The following is a 27,284-nucleotide window of genomic DNA, read 5'->3' on the forward strand; positions in this document are numbered from 1 at the left end:
TTCAAAAGTTATTTTACACTAAGGACCAAAAGTTGAGTGGCAGACAAATTGCTGGTTTGATCTGTGCGAAGACAATGTGGGTTCCGATTCTTCTCATCGGTTTGCTGCCTGGTGAGTGAGCGCCCGAGCTAGACATTCGGATAATCAGTATTAGCTTGTGTCGCGTGCACCATTTGCACAGCAGAGATGGTTGAATATGTGTAGGTTGTAAAGGCAGAAAATACAGTTAATGATAAATGCTGGGGAATGGTCTTGCAATTTCTTTTCTTTCTATAGTAGTGTAACACACAAAGTCGCTGCAGTAAATCTGGCACTCAGTTGAGAATGAATCTGAAGGGCATTTAAAATCATGCATTATTTAATAACGTCACAATGCAATGTTAGTGTTCTGTGTGTAAAACAAAAAGATTTTTAAAACAGTCCAATATTCTTGGAACATGATCATAACAATAATTTCACACACTCTAAATTTCAACTCTCATTATTTAAAGTGCATCTGATGAAATGCTTTTTGAGACTTTCTCAGTGACATTACTACCCCTCGGGGAGAGGACAGCCAACATTTTATTTACATTTTCTTCACATTCTTACCTCTATTGACTCACATATGTATACTTCACCCACACCCTTATTAAACCAGCCATCTTGTTGAAAAAAAATACATTTAAATGTCCAATTCATTCACTGGTATGGTTTAGGGGCCAATGTGGAATTTATTGCCCTGAGACACGTGTATCTGCCTAGGCCATTTCAGAAGGGCATTTCAAAGACAAACTTAGTGGTGGGTCTTGTTGTGCATTTAATATTTCAGTAGTATGTTAGTAATATTGTAAATATACTGTTTAATTGACCATTCTTGTTTGATTAAATAACTTTTAGGGGTTATTTTTTAAATAAGTGAATTACATACGTCATGGCGTTACGGCATGTTACGTACACCACTCGCTTAAAGTAAAGAACAAACTAACACTCGTTTCTCTTAGGGTTTTGTATTTTTTTTTCAAATTAATTTTACGGTTTGGATTTACAAAACATAACCGGGCTGGAACCGCTTAAGGACCAGACCAAACCAAACAAAAATGGTGCATTTCCCCGTTTAATTTTTTGAGGTAATCTCAAATAAAATTGACAAGGGAGAGGCTGTGGATGTTGTGTATTTGGATTTCCAAAAGGCCTTTGATAAGGTGCCGCATAAGAGGCTGCTTAATAAGATGAGGGCCCGTGGAATTACAGGAAGGATATTGGAATGGGTGGAGCATTGGCTGATAGGCAGAAAGCAACAAGTGGGAATACAGGGAATTCTGGTTGGTTGCCGGTCACTAGTGGTGTTCCGCAGGGGTCGGTGTTGGGCCTCTTCTTGTTACACTGTATATCGATGATTTAGATTATGGATTAAATGCTTTTGTGGCTATGTTTGCAGATGACACCCAGATAGGTGGAGGAGCAGGAAGTGTTGAGGAAACGGAAAGGTTGCAGAGAGTCTTGGTCAGTTTAGGAGAGTGGGCAAAGAAATGGCAGATGAGATACAATGTTGAGAAATGTACAGTTGTACATTTTGGAAGAAGAAACAATCAGGCAGATTATTATTTAAATGGGGAGAAAATTCAAAAATCGGAAGTGCAAAGGGATTTGGGGGTCTTAATGCAGGATACTCTAAAGGTTAACCACCACGTTGCATCAGCAGTAAGGAAAGCAAATGCTATGTTGGCATTCATTTCAAGAGGAATAGTGAATAAGAGTAAGTAGGTGTTGATGAGGCTCTATGGGGCAATAGTGAGACACCATTTGGAATTCTGTGTGCAGTTTTGGGCCCCCTGTCTTAGAAAGGATGTGCTGATGTTGGAGAGAGTTCAAAGAAGATTCACGAGGATGATTCCTGGAATGCAGGGACTAACATATGAGGAGCGTTTGTTGGCTCTTGGATTGTATTCATTGGAGTATAGAAGAATGAGAGGGGATCTAATAGAAACATTTCGAATGTTGAAAGGGTTTGAAAGAGTAGATGTGGAAAGGCTGTTTCCCTTGGTGAGTGAGTCCAGGACAAGAGGTCACAGTTTTAGAATTAGAGGGTACCCATTTAAAACAGAGATGAGGAGAATTTTTTTTAGCCACAGGGTCATGGATTTCTGGAATTCGATGCCACATACAGCTGTGGAGGCCCAATCATTGTGGGTGTTTAAGGAGGAGACTGATAAGTATCTAATTAGTCAGGGTATCAGGGGATTTGGGGAAGAAGCCAGAAATTTGAACTAGATGGGAGAATAGTTTATCTCATGGTGGACTGGCAGAAGAGACTCAATTGTCCAAATGGCCTACTTCTGCTCCTTTGTCTTGTGATCTGGTGATCTTGTGATCAAAGACTCTGGCATTGAGGAATTTAATGAGATATTGCTATATGAACTTTTACATTCCTTATATTTATTTATTTTGAAGTAGAGCACAGAACAGGCCTTTCCAATCAAACAATTTAACACTAGCCTGATACAGGATAATTTGCAATGACTAATTCACCTAATAACTGGTCAAGTTTTTTGGCCTGTGGGAGGAAACTAGTGCACCCAGAAAAAACACATACACACATACAAGGGAGCTAGGGCTTTACTCTTTGGAGAGAAGGGGGATGAGAGGAGACATGATAGAGGTGTACAAGATATTAAAAGGAATAGACAGAGTGGACAGCCAGTGCCTCTTTCCCAGGGCACCACTGATCAGTACAAGAGGACATGGCTTTAAGGTAAGGGGAGGGAAGTTCAAGGGGGATATTAGAGGAAGATTTTTCACTCAGAGAGTGGTTGGTGTGTGGAATGCACTGCCTGAGTCAGTGATGGAGGCAGATACACTAGTGAAATTTAAGAGACTACTAGACAGGTATTTGGAGGAATTTAAGGTGGGGGGTTATATGGGAGTCAGGGTTTGCGGGTCGGCACAACATTGTGGGCTGAAGGACCTGTAATATGCTGTACTATTCTATGTTCTATTAATCAAGTGGAGAACGTACATGCTCCCGACAGACGGCACTGGAATTGTACTCCAAACTCCAATGTTCCAGACTGTAACAGAGCCGTGCTAACCACTACACTACTGCAGTGCTCCAAGACTCTTGATATAATTACTTGAATCTAAAATCCCATTCTCATTCCCAGAAGTATTTTGGATGTATTTATCCTTTACAGGAATGGGAAATCTCTTGGTGCTGCATCCTTGTTCCATTGATGTAGTATCTGCTGTGAAACAAGGAACAGTAGTCTGCCAGACTCACTCCACTCAAACCACAATGCTAATACAGACCTCCATGTGGCTCTGGCATTATCTTCCTTTGATGACCTTCTCAGTTTTCCATCCTCAACTTCCAAACTCCTCTGCGCATCGGCTGACTCCTCCCACCCTCCGTGCCCTAGACTGCATGAACTGCGTTCACCTTCCCTTTGCAAATGCTGCTCCCGGAAAGGTTACAAGCCACAAGACCCCACAAGCTGGATTTCCTTTGGTTGTTACCATGGTGATGACCTGAACTGGAGAAGAAAGTCAACTTCAAGTTTTTTTCTCTGAGAAGGGATGATTTTGTAATTGCATTACATACAGTGGAATCTTGTAGCTAACTAATTACTTGAAGCTCCACCTACTGCTCAAATATGGGGATGTGTAGGGCACCATTTGCACAGCACGATTAAGCAAACATTCATGCAATGGTGGAAAGATAACATGTATTTTGGTTCATATTGGACAAGGGGTGTATGTCGGATAGGACCCCCAGGCCCATCACCAATGAAACAGTACCATGGGATGTCTGTGTGCATTTGAGCAGCCTATTAGGATCTGGGTTGAATGAAAGGCAGCACCTTCAACACTGCCACTCTCCCTCAGTACTGCACCGGAAGATCAGCCCAGACTTTCTGCTCAGGTATCTGGAGGGAATGTAAACCCACAAAGTACATGGACTTAGAACACAGACACACCTAACACAATAGCAATACCAAACAAGTCTTTAACCATGAAGCATTGGGGCATGTTATTGTGGATATGATGACAAGTTGCATTAATATTTTTGTTCATAGCTTCCTTGCTGGAATATAATTGTTTGCTTCACAGTAGTGGGGATATTCCTCGTAGGCGCAATAGGAATTTCATTTTAAAATGGATTTGTTTCTGCAGAGAGCACTTGTGCCTTCTTCACCAGTCAATGGGAGGCAGGCACAAGGCACCACCAGCTGAGCTGCTGTCTCACAGCTCACACGGCCCATTTCCATCCTTGAGCTTCTCAGCCTCTCTCTGACTGCTTGATTTTCCTCCATGTGCTTCAAACCCCCACCACGTCCAAAACTATTCATATTGGTGAGTTAATGGGCCACAGATGATGGAATGACAAGTGTATGATAGAGTCTCTGGTGGTGGGGCTGCGAGTCAGTAGGAATGTGGTAAGAACTATTGGTTAGAAAATTCCAGCAACTCTCCTTTCATCTGAGGGAACATTTAGATTATAGATTAGCAGCGTACCATTCAGGCCCCTTGGCCCACAATGTTGTGCTGACTCCGAGATCGATCTAACACTTCCATCCCACCTAGCCCTCCATTTTCCTTTCATCCATGTGCTTGTCACGTTTCTTGTTTGATTTTCCAATGGCTGTTCCTGCCTCCTCTGATATCAAGGCACAAGAAACTGTGGATGTTGGATCCCGAGCAAAACATAAACTATGTGAAGAACACTGTGGGGGGGGGGGGGAGGGGGGGAATAAGAAGCATGTGAGGAGGCTAAGGGATGTTTTCAATGAAGACCTTCAATCCGGACAGGAAGTGTCAAGTTCAGAAACATAAAGAATGGAAGAGAAACCTGGGTTGACCTGAGTAAATGGCAAAGGAACACAATGGTTTGAGTTACTTGAACCTGGATTATAACATACCACCAGAGTAATGCTTATGGACCCTGTGCAAAATTAAAGAAACAAGTCCTTGAAGACCATGACCTGCAAAACCTTTCCTCCATCAAATAGTCGTCCTTCCTACATTTGTAAAGAGCTCTCAGAGCCTGTTCGGGGAGCCAAAAAGCATTGGGTTCTGATGGTTTCAGAGCACCTGAATTGGGTAATTCATTATTTGTTTAGAGTTCCTTGTGTTTCACTCGAGCATCTCGCTCGTTATAATGCAGTTTCATGGTGTTCCTCCTGAAGCTTGTTAAGTTTATTTTGATAGTCTCAGAGATTCCATTTTACTTATATTATTTAAGTGCACGGCCAATTAGCGCTAATCACAGGATCCTAGATCTGAAAACGTTACATCTCGCGGGGTTGCTTGGACGAGCCACCAATGCCCTGTTGGAATTCTTATGAACAAACTCTAGTTGCCATCTCTACATCAGAGTCTGTCCATCCTCCACTCTCGGGTTCAAACATCACCAGCTCAGATCATTACCCGATTACAGAATGGAGCTGAATTATGGACCAGCTGAAAGGTCCTGGAACAATCCCTCCAAAGAACCTTGGAAAAGATTTTACAGATTAAAAACAGATGCTCTAATACCAATGTAATAGAGGAGGACAAAATGAGCCGCATTTCCACCACGATAACCAATGAAAAATCTGATGGATCGGTCATGTCATTTGAATGCCTAAGTCATGACCCCCCCCCCCCCCATAAATCACTTATTCCAGATGATGGAGGTTCAACAAACTACTCCTGGTGGACAACAAAAAAAAATGTCCAATATCATCATCAACAAGTGTGAGGTATTGCACTTTGGAAGGACAAACCAAGGTAGAACATACAAGGTAATGGTAGGACACTGAGGAGTGCAGTAGAACAGAGGGATCTGGGAACACATAATATCCTAAAAGTGGCGTCACAGGTGGATAGGATTGTAAAGAGAGCTTTTGTTACATTGGCCTTTATAAATCAAAGTATTGAGTATAAGAGTTGGAATGTAATGGTGAGGTTGTATAAGACATTGGTGAGACTGAATTTCGAGTATTGTGAGCAGTTTTGGTCACCTAATTACAGGGAGGATATTAATAAGGTTGAAAGAGTGCAGAGAAGGTTTACAAGGATGTTGCTGGGTCTTGAGAAACTGTTACAAAGAAAGGCTGAATAGGTTAGGATTTTATTTCCTGGAGCGCAGAAGAATGAGGGGAGATTTCATAGAGGTATATAAAAATATGATAGGTATAGTTAGAGTGAATGCAAGCAGGCTTTTCCACTGAGGCTAGGGGAGAAAAAAACCAGAGGACATGGATTAAAGGTGAAGGGGAAAATGTTCAAAGAGAACATTAGTGGGGGGATTCTTCACACAGAGAGTGGTGGGAGTGTGTAATGAGCTGCCAGATGAAGTGGTAAATGCGGGCTCACTTTTAACATTTAAGAAAATCTTGGACAGGTACATGGATGAGAGGGGTATGGAGGGATAAGGTCCAGGTACAGGTCATTGGGACTAGGCAGAAAAATGGTTCGGCACAGCCAAGAAGTGTCAAAAGGCCTGTTTCTGTGCTGTAACGTTCTATAGCTCTATGGTTTTATCAGAATGAAGAAATTCAACATTACTTCTGAAAGCTGGGAAGACATTGTGCTCAATAGATGTACCTGGAAGAAATCTGTTCAAGAGGGAGATGCGCTACATGAGAGCAACCTCCAGTGTACGGCAGAGAACAAGCTGCAGCCGCAAAGGGGGAGAATGGACGGCCAAAGGAACCAGCCACTAACCAGAGACACCACTTTCCTGTGTCTACACTGCACGAGGATTTGTGGATCCCGGATCGGACTTTGCAGCCGCCTGAGGGCCAATAGACAACCAATTAGGAGAACATCATGCTGGGATAGAGTGATCATACAGCAAGCTACTCAAACAGAATATGATATACCTGCTATCATCCCTCTAGGGTTAATATCACCTACATATGTCATGAAATCTGCTGTCTTTGCAGCAGTGGTACAATGCAATACATAGAAAAAGAAGAGGTGAATCACAGTAAACATATATATGGTTAAATTAAATTAGTGCAGAAATAGAAACAAGAAGTAGTGTGGTAGTGTTCTTGGGTTTAATGTCCATTCGGAAATCAGATGGCAGAGCTCAACGAGCTGATATATCTCACTCCTGTATGCCTTCTCATCACCATCTGAAATTCTGCCAACAATAATTGTCTGATCAGCAAGTTTATAGATGGCACTTGAACTGTGCCTAGCCACACAGTTACATGAGTGTAGAGACAGTAGATCAGAGGGCTAAGCACGTATCTCTGAGTTGCTTCAGTGTGGATTGGCAACGAGGTGGAGATGTTATTCCCAATCCGCACAGATTGGGGTCTTCCAGTTAGGAAGTTGAGGATCCAGTTGCAGAGGGAGGTACAGAGGCCAATGTTCTGGAGCTTTTCAATCAGAACTGTAAAAATGATTGCGTTAAACACGGAGCTGTAGTCAATCAACAACATCCTGACATAGTTATTTGTATTGTCCAGGTGATCCAAATATCATCCCTGCCATTACCCTGGCAAGGCCCAGCAGGATTTTGTATATTTCAGTCTCATCATCTGATATTCTTCAATGGTCTGGAGTAGATGGTTACAGTTAGGCGCTAAAACATAGTCATCAGTCTCTGAATCATAGTCACACTCTCTCTGTTATGTGATACGCAAACCAGAATGCAAGACAGGGCACTATGATATGGAGAGCCAGCTCATTCCCATGCAGAAAGCTCCTTCTCTGCACACTCCTAATGAATCCAGATGAACGACAGAAACTGATACAGTTTGACACCAGTGGCATCAGAGTTCTTGATACTCAGCCTTGAAAGCAACTTTGGACAGCCGTAGGGACTCCAGCTCTGGATTTTGCCTCTGTCCCCTCTCCAGTCAGTAGAAACAGTTCCACTGGGCTTAATCGCCAAGCCATATGTGAAGGCCAGGAGCAGTACTGGGTTGTCAGAGACTATTTGAGACACACACCATTGAGACACACAGCACTTAATCGGTGATATGACCTGATCTTCACAGTCCCCCTCTCCTAGCTATAACGACCTTAAGGAACCAAAGGAGACATGACTTGTTCACTTTACAGGTGTGACCCATACAGGGTCTTCAATTGTGTCAGAATGATAAACCACATTTGTTTCTGCAATTTCAATGATTTCTCCCTCAGTTTCAGGTGCATTGTGGGCGAAGAGAAATGTAACAGGACTCGTAGGAAGAGCGATCACAATCGATTGTCACTATGAAGCAAATTACCATTCACACGCAAAGTCTTGGTGCCGTGGATGGACTGACCATTGTACAGTTTTAGTGGATACAAATGATCAACACGGACAGAGGGGACGAGTGTCAATCAAAGATAACCCGGAACGGGGAATATTTACTGTTACTATGGAGGATCTTCAATCTGCAGATACAGGACACTACAGCTGTGGAATTACAGACGGAAGTCTCGAGATGAAATTTTTTGTTTATCTACATGTAATTGATAGTAGGTTTCACAGTAATTGATTTTGTGCTTTCGAAGTTATTTGTTTGCATTAAATTCTTCCTTTCCATCAAATCTGAAAATCCCTCCCTCAGTTCAATGTACATCTACAAGTGTCTAATGGTAGGTTTCCAGCGGATAACTTTGTGCTCCAATTAAACTTTATGTTTTCTCTGGGAGGGGTCAGGACAGCAAGGATATCTTGAAGCTCTGCAGTAGTCCTGTGGGGAGTGGGCTGGGGTCAAGAAACCCCAGTCCTGTTGCTCTCATCCCATGCAGCGTCTGACCCTCTGACAGGGCACCAGAGGCTCAGCACATTTTCCTGCCTCTGAACTATGCGAAATGTCACCCAGTCAGAGGTTTAAATTCAGACTAAAACTAATAATCCAGCAATAACAGATCAGTGAGATACAAGTGTTAGTCATGGTCTATATGCCTCAAAGATACCGGCCCCTCGCACCTCTGATGTTGAATTATCTCACCATTCAGATGTTTATTTCTTCTACCAAAGTGCATGACCATGTAGTTCTCTCACAATATTCCATCTGACATTCCTTATCCGTCCTCCCAATCCGATTAAGTCCTGCTACTGACTGCATAATGCCACAACACTTATCTGTCCCTCCAGCTATCTTTGTACCATCTGCAAACTTGGTCACAAAGCCATCAACTTGGTCAACTAATTTGTCTCTGTGTAATGTGAAAAGAAGCAGTCACAATACCGACACCACTCGTCACCAGCAGCCGGTGTCCTGTGAGTCTGTCCAAGGAACCTTTCTCATTCGGTACACGTGGTATGAAAACATCCCATCTGTCGATTCAAAGCTGTCAGACACAAATAATCTGAATCTACATAATCAGTCCTTCAAGCATCATCACTGTTAATGTTTTTGCACAGCTTCAAATAATCGTGGAGCAAAATCCAGTGAAATCATCCTTATGATTGGCACCAACCGAGCAAGGATCTTATTTATGTGACAGATGTCAACATCCAACAGTTTTGCTTCCAGGTGGCTGCTACTTTTGTCCTTGGAGCAGATGGTCATGAGTGTCTGTGTATTTTGTCCAGGGAGTAGTCTCCTGCCGGTGCTGATGAGAGAGACTGTTTAGTTGCTTGGTTAATAATATATTGGACTGTTCTTTTGGGTTCCTGTTTGTGTTGGAGCAGCAATTTTCCCCCGTCTCAGACTGTGGTAAATGTTTGGAATGAGAATGGTTGTCACTCTCTGGAATGTGTGGCCTCTTGACACCTTTTTATAACCGCAGTATTGCTTTGTTGTATGAAGTTACATTGCTACTTTCTGCTTAAGAACTTTCATTCAGTCTGAGACACCACCAATGTCCAGTTTTTCTCAATTAGGATGCATTGAAAGCAGTCATCGAATCTCATGGAAAATGGATTCAAAACATTGTCTATATTTACAAAGTTCAAAGTAAAGTTTATTATCAGAGTACATACATGTCACCACATACAACCCTGAGTTTCTTTCTCTGCAGGCATACTTAGCAAATCTATAACACAGTAACTATAAAGAAGATCGGCAAACTGTAAACCTCAGAAACTGTAAACTGTGAACAAACTGTGCAAATGCTGATATAAGTAAATAGCAAGAAATAATGAGCATGAAGTAACAAAATAAACAAGTCCTTAAACAAGTGCAGCTATCCTCTTTTGTTCAAGAGCCTGATGGTTGAGGTGTAATAACTGCTCTTCAACCTGATGTTATCAGTCCTGGGGCTCTTGTCCCTTCTACCTGATGGCAGCAGTGAGAAGAGTTCTTGGGCTGGGTGATGAGAATCTTTGATGATGAAGACTGGAGACTGCAGATGCTGGAATCTGGAGCAATAAAATATCTGCCAGATGAACTCAGCCTGTCGAGCAGATCTGTGGGAGGAAAGAAACGGTCGACTTTTCAGGTTAAAACCCTGCATCAGGACTTGAAAAGCTGGAAATTCCCTAGTTTTTACATAGAATTAAACACAATTTGTCTTCTCAGCATTCCAGGCCCCTTAACAGCCCCAACGACATTTCAGCATCACCAGTGCTGAGAAATAGGAAGGAAATGAAAATTATCAGTAAATACAAAGAAATGGAAATTATCAGTAAATTTAATCATTTGCAGTCAAAGAGTCAAACAGGCCCTTCAGCCTTGAGAGACTCCTTATGTTCAAGTACTCCTGCACCCAGCATCATATATGTACAAGTAATATCTTATTTATATATGGCCACACTCAACAATTACATAATAATATTAACTTATTTTTAGATCACTTTTCATATAGACGATGTTGATCAAAGTGCTTTACAATGGGATAAAGTGCAAACATGAAAATAAAAAACAAAAAGATGTTACTTAAAAGCAAATTTAAATAAATAGGTTCTGAGCTGATGTTTTAAAGTGTCAACTAATTCTGGATCCCTTATAACTTTAGGTATTGAGTTCCACAGTTTAGGAGTGTAGTTCAAAAAAGATGTCCTGCCCCTTATCTTTCATGGGAGATTGTTTAAATTTAAGAAACTTGTACATTGTATTTTATACAATTGCTTTTTCATTTATATTTATTATGTTTATTATGCTCATTGTGGTTTTTTTTTTACTTTGCATCAGACCCGGAGTAACAATTATTTCGTTCCCCTTTGCACTTGTGTACTGAAGAATGACAAACAATCTTGAATCTTGAATGCGGCCAACAGCATCTCTCATTTGCTGCACTTACACTGAGGAACTATCCCTATGTCTGTGAAACCGATCAGCTTTTTACTCGGGGCCAGAATTTTGCTCTATCTTCAATTGTAAAGCAAGTGAAGCTGAATTTACCTCCCATATCTCAGTAAGAGTTGAATTTACTTTTGTGTCTTTTACAGCTGAACAAACAACTACACAATCCTCGAGTACAGTGGAGAAATCCAAGAATGAGGAAAACCATCAAGGAAAAAGGTATACTGTTCCTAAAACCATTTTACTTGTGAGAGATATTTGATAGGCTTTTTCAATTTGGTTTCTACATATGAAGGGGTTGACTTTAACCAAACTAACTGGCGGGTGAGACAGCAACCAATGTTCTTATGCAAGCTTCAAGCTCGAGTTTCAGAGGGACTCCCCACCAGTTTTATGCCTTGGACCCCTACCTTTAACCGACGGGCCTGTGGACCCCAGGTTGGGAACTCCTACCTTAAACACTTTGTGGTATTTTAAACATATAACATTATTTTGAAAGGCAGCTCAGCAAAATGAAATGGCACTAGGTTTATATTTGTTATGTTTTTCGTTGTGAAATAAGAACAAGTTCCTCCAACTATTGCCACTCAGAGAGAATTCCCTGAAGTTTTCACCATGACATCTCCATCACTAATATTATCCTACGGTGTGCGGTGAATTGTGTTTGCCAAGCAGTAACCCTCTCTAGGCTTGTTGTGACCTGCTCTGTTGTGGGACTGATTGGACAGCTCTTTATCAAATTACAGAGTCAAGGCAAGGATCTTGATATCAATTGTGAACAACACTTTGAGGGTGGGGAAGGTCTCAACATGGGTCAATACAACTGCAGGAGTTAATTGGTTGTTGTAAATTGTCCCATGATTAGGCCAGGATTAAATTGGGAGAATTGCTGGGTGGCATGTCTCGAATTGCCGGAAGAACCCTTCCGTACTGTATCTCAATAAATAAAAGTAAATAAATAAATTATGTATTACACTGTACTGCTGCCACAAAACAACACATTTCATGACATAAGAACATAAGAAATAGGAGCAGGAGTAGGCCATCTGGCCCATCGTGCCTGCCCGCCATTCAATAAGATCATGGCTGATCTGTCTGTAAACTCAGCTCCATCTACCTGCCTTTTCCCCAAAACCCTTAATTCCCTTAGTTTGTAAAAACCTATCTAACTGTATCTTAAGTATATTTAGTGAAGAAGCCTCAGATCTTCTCCCCTGAATCTTGAGGCAACGTCACCTAGTTCTAGTCTCACCTACCAATGGAAACAACTTTCCTACTTCTTATCTTATCTATCCCTTACAAAATTTTGTATGTTTCTATAAGATCCCCTCTCATTCTTCTGAATTCCAAAGAATACAGTTCCAGACAACTCAAACTCTCCTCATAGGTTAACCCCTTCATCACTGGAAACAAGCTGGTGAACCTCCTCTGCACTGCATCTAAAGCCAGGATATCCTTCCTCAAGTATGGAGACCAGAACTGCACACAGTACTCCTGGTGCAGCCTCACCAGTACCCTGTATAGTTGCAGCATGACCTCCCTGCTCTTGAATTCAATCCCGCTAGCAATGAAAGCCAACATTCTGTTTGCCTTCGCAATAACCTGTTGTACCTGCAAGCCAACTTTTTGCGATTCATGAACAAGCACTCCCAAGTGCCTCTGCACAACAACATGCTGCAATCTTTCACCATTTAAATAATAATCTGCTCTTATATTATTCCTTCCAAAGTGGATGATCTTGCATTTATTAACATTGTATTCCACCTGCTAGACCTTGGCCCACTCACTTAACCTACCTATATCCCTCTGCAGACTCTCCCATCCTCTGTACAATTTGCTTTTCCACTCAGTTTAGTGTCATCAGCAAATTTTGCTATGCTAACTCAGTCCCCACTTCCAAATCATCAAATTAAATAGTAAACAGCTGCAGGCCCAGCACCGACCCCTGTACCACCCCACTCACCACCAGCAAGATCATGACCAGGATTGTCCTGGGCAAATTTTTCTACAGAAGTGATTTGCCATTGCCTTCTTCTGGGCAGTGTCTTTACTAGATGGGTGACCCCAGCCTTTATCAATACTCTTCAGAGGTTATCTGCCCAGCGTCAGTAGTCACAGGACTTGTGATCTGCACCAGCTTCTCATACGGCCATCCAGCACCTCCTCCCATTGCTTCACGTGACCCTGATCAGGGGGCTAAGCAGGTGCTACATCTTGCCCAAGGGTGGCCTGCAGTCTGATGGAGGGAAATAGCACCCTACACCTCCTTTGGTAGAGATCTATCTCCGCCTCGCCATCTGCCTGATAACCTAGGCAACATTTATCCTGTAACCAGCATCACTATCGCTGGTCACGATCACACTGTTGTCTGTGGGACCTTGGAACATAGAACAGAGCAGCACAGCACAAGAACAGGCCCTTCTTTCCACAATATTGTGATGAACTAATTAAACTAGTAAGTAAGCATCTAACTAGACCAATCCTTTCTGCCTACCCGATGTTCATATCTCTCCGTTCTCTGCACATTCTTATGCCTATCTAAATGGCACTTGCTATGCACACTGCATATTGGCTGTTGCATTTCCCATACTACACATTGTCTAAACTTGAAAAAGGATCTAGTGTTTTCCCGGCGTATATGACAAATAAGCTCTTCTCAGGCTTCAAGCCAGGGTACAGGTATCGACCATAACTGACATTTCAATGATAAGCTCTTCATTTACTGTGTTGTAAACCTACGAAAGCTGCAAACGGAGATTTGCAAGCGCCAGATGTGCATATCTCCTTCTTGCAGACTTGTACAACTTTTTGGCAAGGGTTTTTAGCCAGGGCTAACTCTTTTCTCTTCTCCGCATCATAGAAACGTTTTCAAAGTCGTGCTCACTGTCACTGTGGTTCTCCTCCTGGTGTTTTTCATATGTCTGATTTGCTATATAAAGAATAAATACAAACGTGAGTACAACACCTATAACTTTCTGAGGTAATTTCATGGTACATGGAATAATTGGCTGGAGAATATTCAGAGATTATAGCAACACAAAATGCTGAAGGAACTCAGTGGATCAAGCAGCATCTATGGAGGGGAAATGGACAGTAAGAATTTCAGGTCAAGACACTTCATCGGGACTGAAAGATAGAAGGAAGAGAGCCAGCAGAAAAAAGGTGGAGGAATGGGTGGAGAAGAAGCTAAAAAGCAGTAGATGTACCGAGATGATGAGGGTGCTAGGCTGGTGGGGACAGGGATAAGTGGAATTAGCAGCAAGCCGTAACTGGTTCTTATCAGCAAAGATCCAGAATTGAAATGTTCTTATCCAGGTGAAAAAATAATGGAAGTTATTACAATAACAAGGTGACAGCTATTATTCCCCTGCATATTACAAGTGGCAAACTCCATATTGGGTCTGGCATGGCAAAACTATATGACACTCTAGTGATTGGGTGGAATAAGAATGAGATGAGACTTGCCCATTCACCTGCTGAAATGGGTTTTGGGGAATTAGCCGTTGTATTTGAAACAGCAAGCTGAATCTCTCATTTATTCTCCATTCAGCTGTGCTAATAGTAAATGGCAAGTCATATCCACTTTAAGAGAATTGCATAGGAAGTCAGATGATAATGGGAAGCCCTGGTATAGGGTCTCAACCCGAAACATCAGCCCACTGAGTTCATGCAGCAGATTGGTGTTCCAGCAATAATAAATACTGGAATGTTTAATGTGCACTGGAACAGTGCAGAGATCTTTGCTGGACTGTTTCTCACAATAAAATTTAATTCTGTTCTGCTTATGAGTAGAGTTTCTGCTTAAAACCAAGACAATTCTCTCCATAGTACCATGGGAGCAAAAGTTTTAATGGGTAACCTTTAATGACGAATGCGTATTCATCCAATTCTTGATCAGATTTATTAAGGATGTCACACAATGGGATTATACTTATTCAATCATGAATTTGCTGAGAATACTTGAAGATTATATTTTTTAAAATTGTTCAAAGGATTTCCTTGTTTCACAACTCTCAAGAAGTTAGTTTCTGATGAGAACATTAAATGTGTCTGGTCTGGTGATCTGAACATAAAGTTCTTTGGAACTGGAATGTAGAAGCTAAGCCGGGCAGCATGCTGTAAAATCCACAAACTACTCTCCATTTATCCTGTGCCATAGCTTGTAAAAGTAAACTATTGCTGAGGTAGTCTTCAGACAAAGAGATAGCACAATTATTTACTTGATGCATTACTCAACAATTGACTTCTAAGAAGAACGCAGCTTCCTACAGAACAGAAACCACTTCTGAATTGTAACCAGACTCAGAATCAGACTCAGGTTTAATGGCAATGGCATACATCGTGAAATTTGTTGTTTTGCCGCAGTAATAATAAAGGAAACCATAAATTACAGTAAGAAATGTGAATGTAAAAAAAATAAATTAAATGAGTAGTGCAAAAAGAGAGCAAAAAATAGGAGGCATACCTAAAGCAGGCACAGACTAAATTTGATCTTAATCTTGTCAAGGTCACCACATAAACATTGCAGTTATCTGTGAATGTCCACACTGCAGATTACTAACAAATGTTCCTCTTATTTTTGTAAGTTACTTCATATCTTTGCTGTTTGACCAATTTAATGATGAAAAATATATAAAGTGTTACTTTATGACACAAAGACTGAAAGACAATGTAAAGTGCACAGAAACAGGGCAAGGTTCATTGAAAGCTGCACACCAGATTGGGAAATTGATTGAAGAAGTGTTAGGACTTTAGGGTCCATCCCACAGTCGATCATTCGAAGCAGTCAGTGGGCTTCTGGTTTCTAAACATTCTCACCTTGTTGTGTTACTTGTGTGGTAATTCACCACACCTCTGTTTAGTTATTCTGAGTATTTAAGCTGTGTGAACTGTGTTGTCCTTTGCTCACTCTTTGAGCCAACACTTGATAGTGTGTTAGTTTTGTAATCCAATGCCATTTTCCTTGAGTGTTTTTTGGCAAAGCACACAAAATGCTGGAGGAACTTGATAGGTCAGGCAGCATCTATTGAAAAGAGTAAACAGATGATGTTTTGGGCTGAGACCCTTCATCAGGACTGGAAAGAAAGATGAGGTGAGAGTAAGAAGGTGGGGGAGGAGAGGAAGCAGTAAATGGTGGTATGTGATTGGGGAAGTGGAGGGGAAGGGGTGAAGGAAAAAGCTGGGAAATTGATTGGTGGGAGATAAAGGGCTGGAGAAGGGGGAATCTGATAGGAGAGGACAGAAGGCAATGGAAGAAAGAGAAGGGGGAAGAGCAGCAGAGGGTGGTGATGGGCAAGTAAGGAGATAAGGTGAGAGAGGGAATGGTGAAGGAGAGGGGGAGGCAATTACTGAAAGTTTGGGAAATGTATGTCCATGCCACCAAGTTTGAGGATGCCCAGATGGAATATAAGGTGTTGCTCCTCCAACCAGAGTGTGGCCTCATTGCAGTAGTAGAGGAAGCCATGGACTGACATGCCAGAATAGGAATGGGAAGTGGAATTAAAATGGGAGGCCACTGGGAGATCCTGCTTTTTCTGGTGGATGGAGCGTAAGTGCTCATCAAGACAATCCCCCAGTCTATGTCGGTGTGGTGAACTACATATACCTGTCTGGACACGCCCCCTGATGACTGCTCCTGTGGCTCCTCCCACAGACCCCTGCTGACTGCTCCTGTGGCTCCTCCCACAGACCCCTGTATAAAGGTGATGGAGGTCTGAGCCCGGCCACTCTGTCTCCAGGATGTAGTATAGTGGTCAGTCACTGCTTGTTCCTTCTTCCAGTCAATAAAAGCAGATACCTCGTTTTCACGTCTCAGAGTGAGTTATTGATGGTGCATCAGTCGGGTCTCTCTGATATACAGGAGGCTACTCCTAGAGCACCTGATACAATAGATGATCCCAACAGACTCTCTGGTGTAGTGTTGCCTTACCTGGAAGGACGGTTTGGGGCCCTGAATGGTAGTAAGGAAGGAGTTGTGGGGATGGGCATAGCATGTGCTCTGCTTGCAAAGTTAAGTAAGTACCAGGAGAGAGATCAGTGGGGAAGGAATAACGGACAAGGGAGTCACATAGGGAGTGATCAGAAAAGTGGGGGAGAAGGAAAGGTGTGCTAGGTAGCGGGACCCTGTTGGAGATGGCGGAAGTTACGAAGAATTATTTGCTGGATGCAGAGGCTAGTAAAGTACCTGCCTGAATATTCATTTTGGCCTCATGCATGATCTCTGCACTTGGGTTCATTTCTCATTCAGTCCTTCGTGTACAGTGGTAGAGTTCTAGACTGCCACGCTGGAGACCTGGGTTCAAGGCCTGACAGAATGTACATTGATACAGTGTTCAACAGAAATGAAGTTAGATAGAAACTTTATAAAATATGGAATAAAAGGCAAACTGCATGAGTAACTCAGTGGGTCAAACAGCATCTGTGGGAGTTCGGGTGGAGGTACAGAAATTTATATTGTTCCAGATCAGGATTTTTTTTTTGTTCCTGATTCCAGAATCTGCAGCTTCTTTCGTCTCTGTTTATAAAATATAAGCTTGGCTGCAATTGGAGTGTTGTGGGCATTGTAATTAGTTGTGTAAGGAATTTATGAAACACATTTGAGGATGAAGGACTTCAGTCCAATGGTTAGACTGCAAGGTATTGGAACAGAAAAAAAATTGCGAAGAGATTGACAGCAGTGCTTAAAATCAGAAAATGAATAAGACTAACAGAGGGCAAAAATGATTGGTGATATAGAATGAGCAATTGACAATAAAAAAGTAGCGGGTATATGTGTCCTAGGTTGCTGAGAGGTCGAAATTGCAAAGACCTTGGACATAATCCTCAAAGCACCTGTAGCTGCAGAGCTGGTGAAGCTTGAGCTGTGCTGGTATGAACAGGGTGAACACTTTCCATAATTCTGTGAGCTTGAATAGTGATGGTGGTTGGCATCTGCCTTTCCAGAAAGACAATGGGTGATGATGATCGTCATCGCAAGCCTGGGTGGAAGGTATGAAGATCCTGAGATGCCCAGTTGTCAAGATCCCCCTCTTGTCAGACACCCTGAGCCAATAGGCTGATCCTAAACTTATTTCCACTTAGCATGATTAACTTATTATTATTTAATTGTTTATGGTTTTATATTGCTATATTTCTACACTATTCTTGGTTGGTGCAGCTGTAATGAAACTCAATTTCCCTCAGGATCGATAAAGTATGTCGGTCTGTCTGTTGGCCTCACCAGTGTAGTCCAAAGGAAAGCTTATGAAGCAATTTTTTTGGCACCAGCTTGGCTGCAGGAGCTGCCAGAAGGATATTCAATGACGTCCAGCTGCCTTATGGGCTCCACTCCAGATTTGCTGTCTGGATTTAATCCCGTAGCATTCATCTCAGGCAGTGGGGCTATTTACCCATCGCTGGGGATCTGGTTCACGAGCACCAGGGCACGTCCACACACTAGTGGGTCTGTGTGCTACGTGTGCAGGGGCTGGACCTCCTCCCTGTCCTCTGTAGTTCAGCCTGAGTCCGAAAGGAGTTCAGTCTCCATGTGTTGCCAGCGAAGGGGCACTACATGAGGCTTGCTGTTGGAGAGGCCGTGTACTGGCAGGGAGAGGTATACACATTCAAATCTCCATTTTTCAAACTGCTAGCCAGCAGTGGCAGCTGAAAGTGAGAGAGACAAGCTCTACCCGCTACACTACCATGCATCCTCTTGTAGAGTGACATCTTCTACTTATTCCCAGAGGCTAATAAAGAAAACACTGCTTCTGGCCCCTGCTTCTGGAGGGCATGGAGTAAATTTCCTGCCAATAACATATTGAGTCTATGTAGGTTATGCACAACTTTTATACAACTATCCTCCAAGTCATTGAATAAAATCTCTGTTGCATAAATTGTATTTTATATACAGGCACATAATGCTGGAGGAGCTCAGCAGATAAGTCAGCATCTAGGGAAATGAATGAACAGTTGACCTTTCTAGCCAAGACCCTTCTCCAGGAATGGAAAGGAAGGGGGAAGATGAAAGAATAAAAAGTTGGAAGGTGGGGAGAGAGAAAGATAGGTAGCTAGAAGGTGACAGGTGAAGCCTGGTAGCCTACAACCTGATTGCATGAACATGGTGTTTTTTTTCCTTGAAGTATTTTTGTCTCCCCCTTCCATCTTCTATTCCCCACTCTGGCATCTCGTCTCTTCTCTTCACCAGTCTATCACATCCCCCTGGTGCCCCTCCTTCTTCCCTTTCTCCCATGGTCAACTCTCCTCTATCAGATTCCTTCTCCAACCCTTTACCTTTCTCACTCACCTGGCTTCTTCTTCCCCTCTCCTCCCCCCCCCCCCCCTTTTTATTCTGGCATTGTCCCCCTTCTTTTCTAGTCCAGAAGAAGGATCTCAGCCCAAAACATTGACTGTTTATTTGTTTCCACAGATGCTGACTACCTGCTGAGTCCCTCCAGCATTTTGTATGTGTTGCTCTAGGTTTCCAGCATCTGCAGAATCTCTTGTGTTTATAATGAGGCGTGCTGTTTTGTAGTTTTTCTAGATAAGTAGTTCTTATCTTGCTCTTTGGGTTCGGTTACTACTTCTCCAAATTTGTGTGCCTTTATCGTCCATTTGTTCTCTTTTCATTTCCTCTTAATTTGTTTTGGTGTTACTGTTTGATGGAGCAATGCATTGTGATTGTCATATGCGTTCCTGTTGTCTTATCTCATTGGCTAATGTAGTGATTCCAACTAATACTTCCTCTTTGTGAGGATGGGGCAGCTGTTTTCAGATGATTTGCTCCATTAGGCAGTGAAGGTGAAGGTTACTGAGTTTCTAAGCCGAAACCAGGCCAGGCTTTTGCTCTATGTAAGGAATCCTTCTGTAATTCTGCTGAAGTTCTCATGAATATAATGTTCTGCATGTATCACACAGATGATTAAATATGGGTTTGATATGACCCTTTCAATAGTAACACTGTATTTTCCAGAATTCAAGTGGAACGTATTTCACAGAGAAGGCAAGAATGAAACCCAGGTAAGGATGTGAATTGTCCGGATGTTTGAGAATTTACATGGAATTACACATCACCCACTCTAACATTACAACTATACACAAATCGCCTTCCACTTTTCTTTGTTAAACCCTATCAGCATATCCTTTGGGTCCTTTCTCCCTCTTGTTCTTGTCCAACTTTTCCTGAAATCCAAACATGATATTTTACTTGAATAATTTCTAGAGTGAATCGAATATTTAATATTGTTACTGACAGGTACCAAGTGATGTTGGTCCTGACTCTACTGTTAGCCCAGGCAACCTGTTCATATTCTATACCTTCACAGCATGGTCCAGGTCAATTTTGACCCAGCCCAAGAATCCCCTCATAACAAGAGTCTATACCAAATTTTGAACCATGGATGTATTTAGAATGTGTAAATTAATTTGAAAATTAATAAAAAGATTTAAAATGAAAGAAAAGAATGTATAAATAGCCCATCTGACATTAATAAATGGGTGATTAATCCTTAATTAATGTTTCAGAGATCTAAAATCCTTTTCAAAAGATATGGGTCAAATTTGACCTGGAACAGCCTCAATGTACAAAAATTTGAAGCACCTGTACAAAAGTATAACATTTTAAAATATTTTCATTTTTGCACATTTTGGGTCACTTTAGGAAAAGTCATCAATTTTCGGCTAAGGAATGGCATTTAGGGTGTTTTTACTGCTGTCAAATGTCACAACGGGTCAAATTTGACCCCAACAGTATGTAAGGATTAGAGATGTGTAATTCCTTAGATCAATGTAGCTTTTGTTAGTGATATTTTCAATAACGTATAGCAGGCTTTTTCCATATTACTCCCTTACTAATTTTCAGCTGGAGTCCCAATTAATTGAATCTATTGTTACATTGAATAATTTGGGTCAATCTTGTCAGTTAATATTAGAATCTTTGTCTGTTCCCTCTCCGTTTTTTCAGGGGTTACTGCAACTATTGAAATGTTGGAATTCTCTGATCTGCCTTAGGTTTTCTAACATAGCAACAGCAGTCTCCTTTAAGTGAAATTATTTAAAAACTAGATTACTTTGGGCATAGTACGTCTAGGTCATATATGTCAAACTCAAGGCCCGTGGGCCAAATCCGGCCCGCGGTTGAATTATCTTTGGCCCGCAAGATAATATCTAATTACTATTAAAGCTGGCCCCAGTAATCGAAGCGCCTATGGCGTATGATATGGCTAATGCTGAGTTTATTCAGGTACCAGGTTTTCAGGGTTTTTAGTGTTTATTCGGCAGTCTTGCTCGGCAGTCTTCTTCATAAGAAACGGAATTTGTAAAGTGAAACACATTGTAGTTATAGCAGAGACTGAGACACATGAGAGCAGGCTGAAAAAACGGAGGCAACGAAAGCTGCGTTCGCACGCGTCCGACTGATCCGGCCCGCATGAAGCTGCATTTTGCTCAATCCGGCCCGTGACCTAAAATGAGTTTGACACCCCTGGTCTAGGTGTTTAATGGTAAAAATGACACCCTACACAATACCATGATATATGAGGTGGATGTCACCATCAGAAACTCTGTGTTTACATTTAATGTTTTTAATTTTTTTAAATCTTGGTGTTTGATCCAGAGTAACATTGATTTTGTTCTTTTTTACACTTGTGAACTGGAAACTACATTAAACAATCTTTAATCTTGAATCAAAATGCACAAGTACAAATATACTCAGACTGGTAATCCACTGTGGGACAAAATTGAGCTGTAGGAAGAGACCAGAGCATCTGGAGGACGCCTGTGTGGTCACAGGGAGAATGTGCAAACTCCAAACACACTGTACCAGAGGTCAGCACTGAACTCAGAAGGCTGAAGCTGTGGGGCAGGAGCTCTGCGAGCTGTGCCATGGTGCTGGCCCATTGATGAGGATAGGAAATAATGATTATAACATGCCGGTCACACATTTTGAACCAGGAATTTGGGTTCTTGGGATGAAGAAACAGTACTGTATTTCACTATCTCTCTGCTCTAGGCCCTCAATCCTTTGTTTCTCCAGCATATCCTGTACTCGCCTAACATCATGAAATGTGCCATTCTTAGGCTGGAGGAGTAAGACTTTATTCCATCTGGATAGCTTCCAACCTGATGGCATGAACATCAATTTCTAAAACTTGTGGTAATTTTTTCCCTTCTCCCTCTCCCTTCCCTTTTCTTCAATTCCCCCACCCCAACCTTACCTCTTCTCTTTTCTTCATCTGCCTAGCATCCTCCTCAGTTCCCATCTTCCTTTCCTTTCTCCCATAGTCCACTCTCCTCTCCTATCAGATTCTTTCTTTTCCAGCCCTTTACCTTTTTCATCTATCACCTCCCAGCTTCTTACTTCATCCCCCACCACCCCCCCCCCCCCCCACTCCCAGATCCATCTGGCTTTACCTATCACCTTCTAGCTTATAGCTTCCTGACCTCACACCTTTATGTTTTGGCTTCCTCCTCCTTCCTTTCAGATTCTGCTGAAGGGTTTCAAGTTGAAGCATCAACTATTTATCTATTTCCATAGATGCTGCTTGACCTGAGTTCTTCCAGCATTTTGTGTGTGTTCCCCTGGATTTCCAGCATTTCCAGAATCTCTTGTGCTTAACACCGTGAAAGTTATGGCTTCTACTACTCAAGTTCTAAACTCTGGCTTTTACTCAACGACCCCTTCACTTCTCCCATTTAAGATGGTCAATGAAAACACTTTGCCTCAAAAGATGAAAGCCTTTCGGCTCTCTGAGTCTCTGCTTTAATTTTCCTTTCATTATTCCCTTGTGAAACACCTCAAGTAATTCTAATAAGTCAAAGATGTTGCATGACCACACATGAATGGTCTGTAGCCAGTATATAGTTAAGATCACTACTTAATCACAAGCTGATTTCAAACACTCAGGGTATTTTTAGATTTTACAGAGAAGTTTGAAGGGGCCAGGAGTCATTACAAAAGTGAATCAGCTTCTGAATCAGGTTTAATATCGTGAAATATGTTCTCAGTCCCATCAAGTGAAGAGAGAAATTTTATGGCAGAATGGTAGTGTTTCCACTTGGAGGTAAAACTAGGGGTTTAAATATAAAATAGTTGATATTATATCTAACTTCTATTTCCAGATGTGATCATATTGTGGAGTTAGTTATGAAAGAAAGCAGTTAAAGGGAACATCAATGAAATTTGAAAGGGAAAAACTAGATCAGCACAGAAGAGATGAGAATACAAATTAATGTAGGTGATTAACCTGCATTCCAAATAAACTACATAATTGACAAATTAGTTTACAATTGGTACATGCACCAAGGTACAGTACAGTACAGTAAACTATTTTGCATGCCATGCCACAGATAATATTGTCACATCCACGTATTGATACAGTACACCGGAACATAATATAATGCAAAATAAATATTAGTTACAGAGCAGGCAGACAAAAAGGTGCAAGGCCAGAGTGAGGTCAAGAGTTCATCTGATTATATTATGGTACCTTATAACAGTGTGATTGAAACTGTCTTTGATCCTGGTCTCAAAGCTAGTTGACTCCAGTAAGCTGTTTCTGAGCTTTAAATTGTTTGTTGATTAATTTTGAAGGCTGAATATCCAAAGCTCAATGATTCTGAAATAACTTCTTTACTATCAGATTTCTGGATGGTCCTCGAACACATGTATACTACTCATGATTCCTTTTATAGCTTTTTTTTGTACTTTATAGTAATGCATTATACTGCTGCATAAGACCATACTATTTCATGTCATTTAAGTTGGTAACAAATGTGATACTGATTCTAATAGCTTTTTGTTTGTACAGTGGAATTCACTATTTGCATTAATCAAAAGTCAATACTACCTTCCTTATGCTGTATATATTAGGAAGTGCCACCACTGGAAGGGAGCACTATTTATGCAAATGTCATGCAACTTCAAAACAGAGGATCGGATGTCCAACAGAGTAAAAGTGGAAATGAAATTGTGTATGCAACAGTGCAGCATCAAAAGGACTCAAGGGCGGGACACTCCATAAACAACCAGGACAAGACCACCTACGCATATATCAGATTTTGAAGTCATCCACCAAGAATGATCCCACTCTCAGCACTCCACAGTACTCCAAAAAGAAACTTCATGCCACCATTGCCTCTTAGAATAATCATTCATGCGATATTATGTTACGGCTTTATCTGTACTTTACTGTTGTAGTAAGATCTGGTATCCATGTAATTACTTCATTCTTTGTTGTCTTTCATAATTACTTCATTTCAATTCCACCTCACTTCATTATAAAACCAGATGTAATCATTTCACAGCAACACACACAAAATTCTGAAGGAACTCCTGGTAAAGGGTCTCGGCCCGAAACATCAACAGTTTACTCTTTTCCATAGATGCTGATATCCTCCAGCATTTTGTGTGCGCTGCTTGGATTTCCAGCATCTGCAGATTTTCTCTTGCTTGTAATCATTTTGCGTTGAGTTTCTGCGTCTGATTAATTTATGTGAATGCAAGAGAATGAGATTCCAATACTCACAGTACTTCACCACCTAAACACCAAGAGATTCTGCAAATGCTGGAAATCCAGAGTAACACACGCAAAATGCTGGAGGGAAACAGCAGGTCAGGCAGCATCTATGGAAAGGAATAAGCAGTCAAAGAGGCTTCTGTTTAATGTTGTCCCTACACGCATAGCAGGAGCTATTGTATATCAAGAACTTTGAGGAATAATTTGGGGAGCAGTTACAGTGATACTATTAATAGTTCAGGGTGTTGGAATTTGGAGTTCAATTCTGGCATCCTATGAAAGGAGGGTGTGTGTGTGTGTGTGTGTGTGTGTGTGTGTGTGTGTGTGTGTGTGTGTGTGTGTGTGTGTGTGTGTGTGTGTGTGTGTGTGTGTGTGTGTGTGTGTGTGTGTGTGTGTGTGTGTGTGTGTGTCCTCCCACATTCCAAAGACGTACCAATTAGTAGGTTAATTGGACATTGAATGTTCTCCAGTGATCTGCCTAGGATTAAATTGGTAGGTTTCTGGCCAGTGTGCTTTGGTGAGTAGGAGGGGTCTGTTCTGTGCTGTGTCTCTAAATAATTAAAATAAATAAATGATACACTTTTGCGTGGCAGCATTATAGGAAATGTACAGAAATTGTTGTTAGGAAAATGAAAGCAGGATATTTAAAAGCAAAAAAATATATAAATGAGAATATAGGGTATGGAAATACAAATCAAATAAAGTTTGTTAAATTGCTGGTAGAAAATGTACATAATGATATCATCCATTGATTCATTTCTTAAATAGCAAATTGTTAAAGGTTTGAATAAGTGGAAATCTAGCAAATGGATTAAAAGAATCCATAATGGTATAGCCCAGAACTGAAGAATGGTTATTTAGACTGGAAGTTCACTTTTCACAAAGACTGGGATCCTAATTATACATGTTCACATTAAATATTACAAAATTTGTGGTACAAAATTGAACAGAGAGAGGATCAGGGACATGGAGAGGAGTATATGGCTAAAACTGAGGAAGAGAAAACAATATGAGGAAATCTGCAGATGCTGGAAATTCAAGCAACACACACAAAATGCTGGTGGAACACAGCAGGCCAGGCAGCATCTATAGGAGAAGCACTGTCGACGTTTCGGGCCGAGACCTTTCGTCAGGACTAACTGAACGGAAAGTTACTAAGAGATTTGAAAGTAGTGGGGGGAGGGGGAAATGCAAAATGATAGGAGAAGATCAGACGGGGTGGGATGAAGCTAAGAGCTGGAAAGGTGATTGGCAAAAGGGATACAGAGCTGGAGAAGGGAAAGGATCATGGGACAGGAGGCCTAGGGAGAAAGAAAGGGGGAGGGGAGCACCAGAGAGAGATGGAGAACAGGCAGAGTGATGGGCAGAGAGGGAGAAAAAAAACAAACAACTAAATATATCAGGGATGGGGTAAGAAGGGGAGGAGGGGCATTAACGGAAGTTAGAGAAGTCAATGTTCATGCCATCAGGTTGGAGGCTACCCAGCCGGTATATAAGGTGTTGTTCCTCCAACCTGAGTGTGGCTTCATCTTGACAGTAGGGGAGGCCATGGATAGACATATCAGAATGGGAATGGGATGTGGAATTAAAATGTGTGGCCAATGGAAGATCCTGCTTTCTCTAAAACAATAAGATAAACAATAAGAAAAAAACAATAGATAATTTTCAAAATTGGTAGTCAATTGCCATATTAAAGTTCAAAGTAAATTTATTATCAAAGTACATTTATGTCACCATATACAATCCTGTGATTCATTTTCTTGTGAGCATATTCATTAAATATACAGAATAATAACCATAACAGAATGAATGAAAGTCTGCCCAACTTGGGCATTCAGCCAGAGTGCAGAAGACAACAAAATGCAAATACAAAAAAAAAGGAATTGTAATAAATAAATAAGGAATAAATATCGAGAACATGAGATGAAGAGTCCTTGAAAGTGAGTCCATTGATTGTGGAAACATTTCATTTTTAATCTTTTTTTTATTGATTTAATATATAAAGACAAATACAAATCAGAGGGGAAGTTATTCAACATTTCAATGATGGGGCCAGTGAAGTTATTCCCTTTGGTTGAAGAGCCTGATGTTTCTGGAGATGGCGGTGTAAGTCCAGAGACTACTGTATCTTCCTTCTGGTGGCAGTGAGAAGAGAGCATGTTAAATAAATATGAAAGGATCTCTATTGGAACAAAAGTTCTCTTACCATGCATCAGCACCACCCTGTTTCCACTGAAAATAATGCAGCTATGAAGTATTTGAAAGAATATTGCACAGAGCCCAGCCCATTGTTGTTCAGTGGCAGGAAGATGCTCAACTGTGAAAAGTCATTCTGTTTTAAAAATGGAATAAACTATGTCCATGAGGTTATAGGAGACAGAAAGATATAACTAAAGGCTCAGGTGATAAAAGTGGAACAGGAAAATGTCCATGAAAAGTATAAATAACAATACAATGCTATTACATGCTTTAATGTATTACATGTATTAATGCTATTACAGTTCTGATAGCTGGAATTTCCTTTTTCTTTACTGGATGTTCATGTCACTTTTTTCTTATTGTTTTAAACATGCCACTTTTTCAAACTGTAAATAGCGAGAGTTTCATTTCAAATAAATGCAACTTCTTAAAAATT

The 27,284-nt window shown here is 41.2% G+C and overlaps 1 protein-coding gene across 2 annotated transcripts; it reads left to right on the top strand.

The window, feature by feature from the left end:
- On the top strand, nt 1–26,048 carry LOC140717045 (CMRF35-like molecule 1). Of its 2 annotated transcripts, XM_073030230.1 has the most exons (6): nt 1–111; nt 8,122–8,442; nt 11,306–11,378; nt 14,020–14,111; nt 20,107–20,153; nt 24,004–26,048. In XM_073030230.1, the coding sequence occupies exons 1-6, from the start codon at nt 75–77 to the stop codon at nt 24,193–24,195; spliced, it is 762 nt and encodes a 253-aa protein (XP_072886331.1). In that variant the 5' UTR covers nt 1–74; the 3' UTR covers nt 24,196–26,048. The 2 variants fall into 2 exon arrangements, with proteins under 2 accessions (XP_072886331.1, XP_072886332.1); XM_073030231.1 differs by lacking the exon at nt 8,122–8,442 and having other exon boundaries at nt 33–111.
- The last annotated feature ends 1,236 nt before the right edge of the window (nt 26,049–27,284 follow it).

The sequence above is a fragment of the Hemitrygon akajei genome, chromosome 27 (assembly GCF_048418815.1).
Source record: "Hemitrygon akajei chromosome 27, sHemAka1.3, whole genome shotgun sequence".
Taxonomy (NCBI): Eukaryota; Metazoa; Chordata; class Chondrichthyes; order Myliobatiformes; family Dasyatidae; genus Hemitrygon; species Hemitrygon akajei.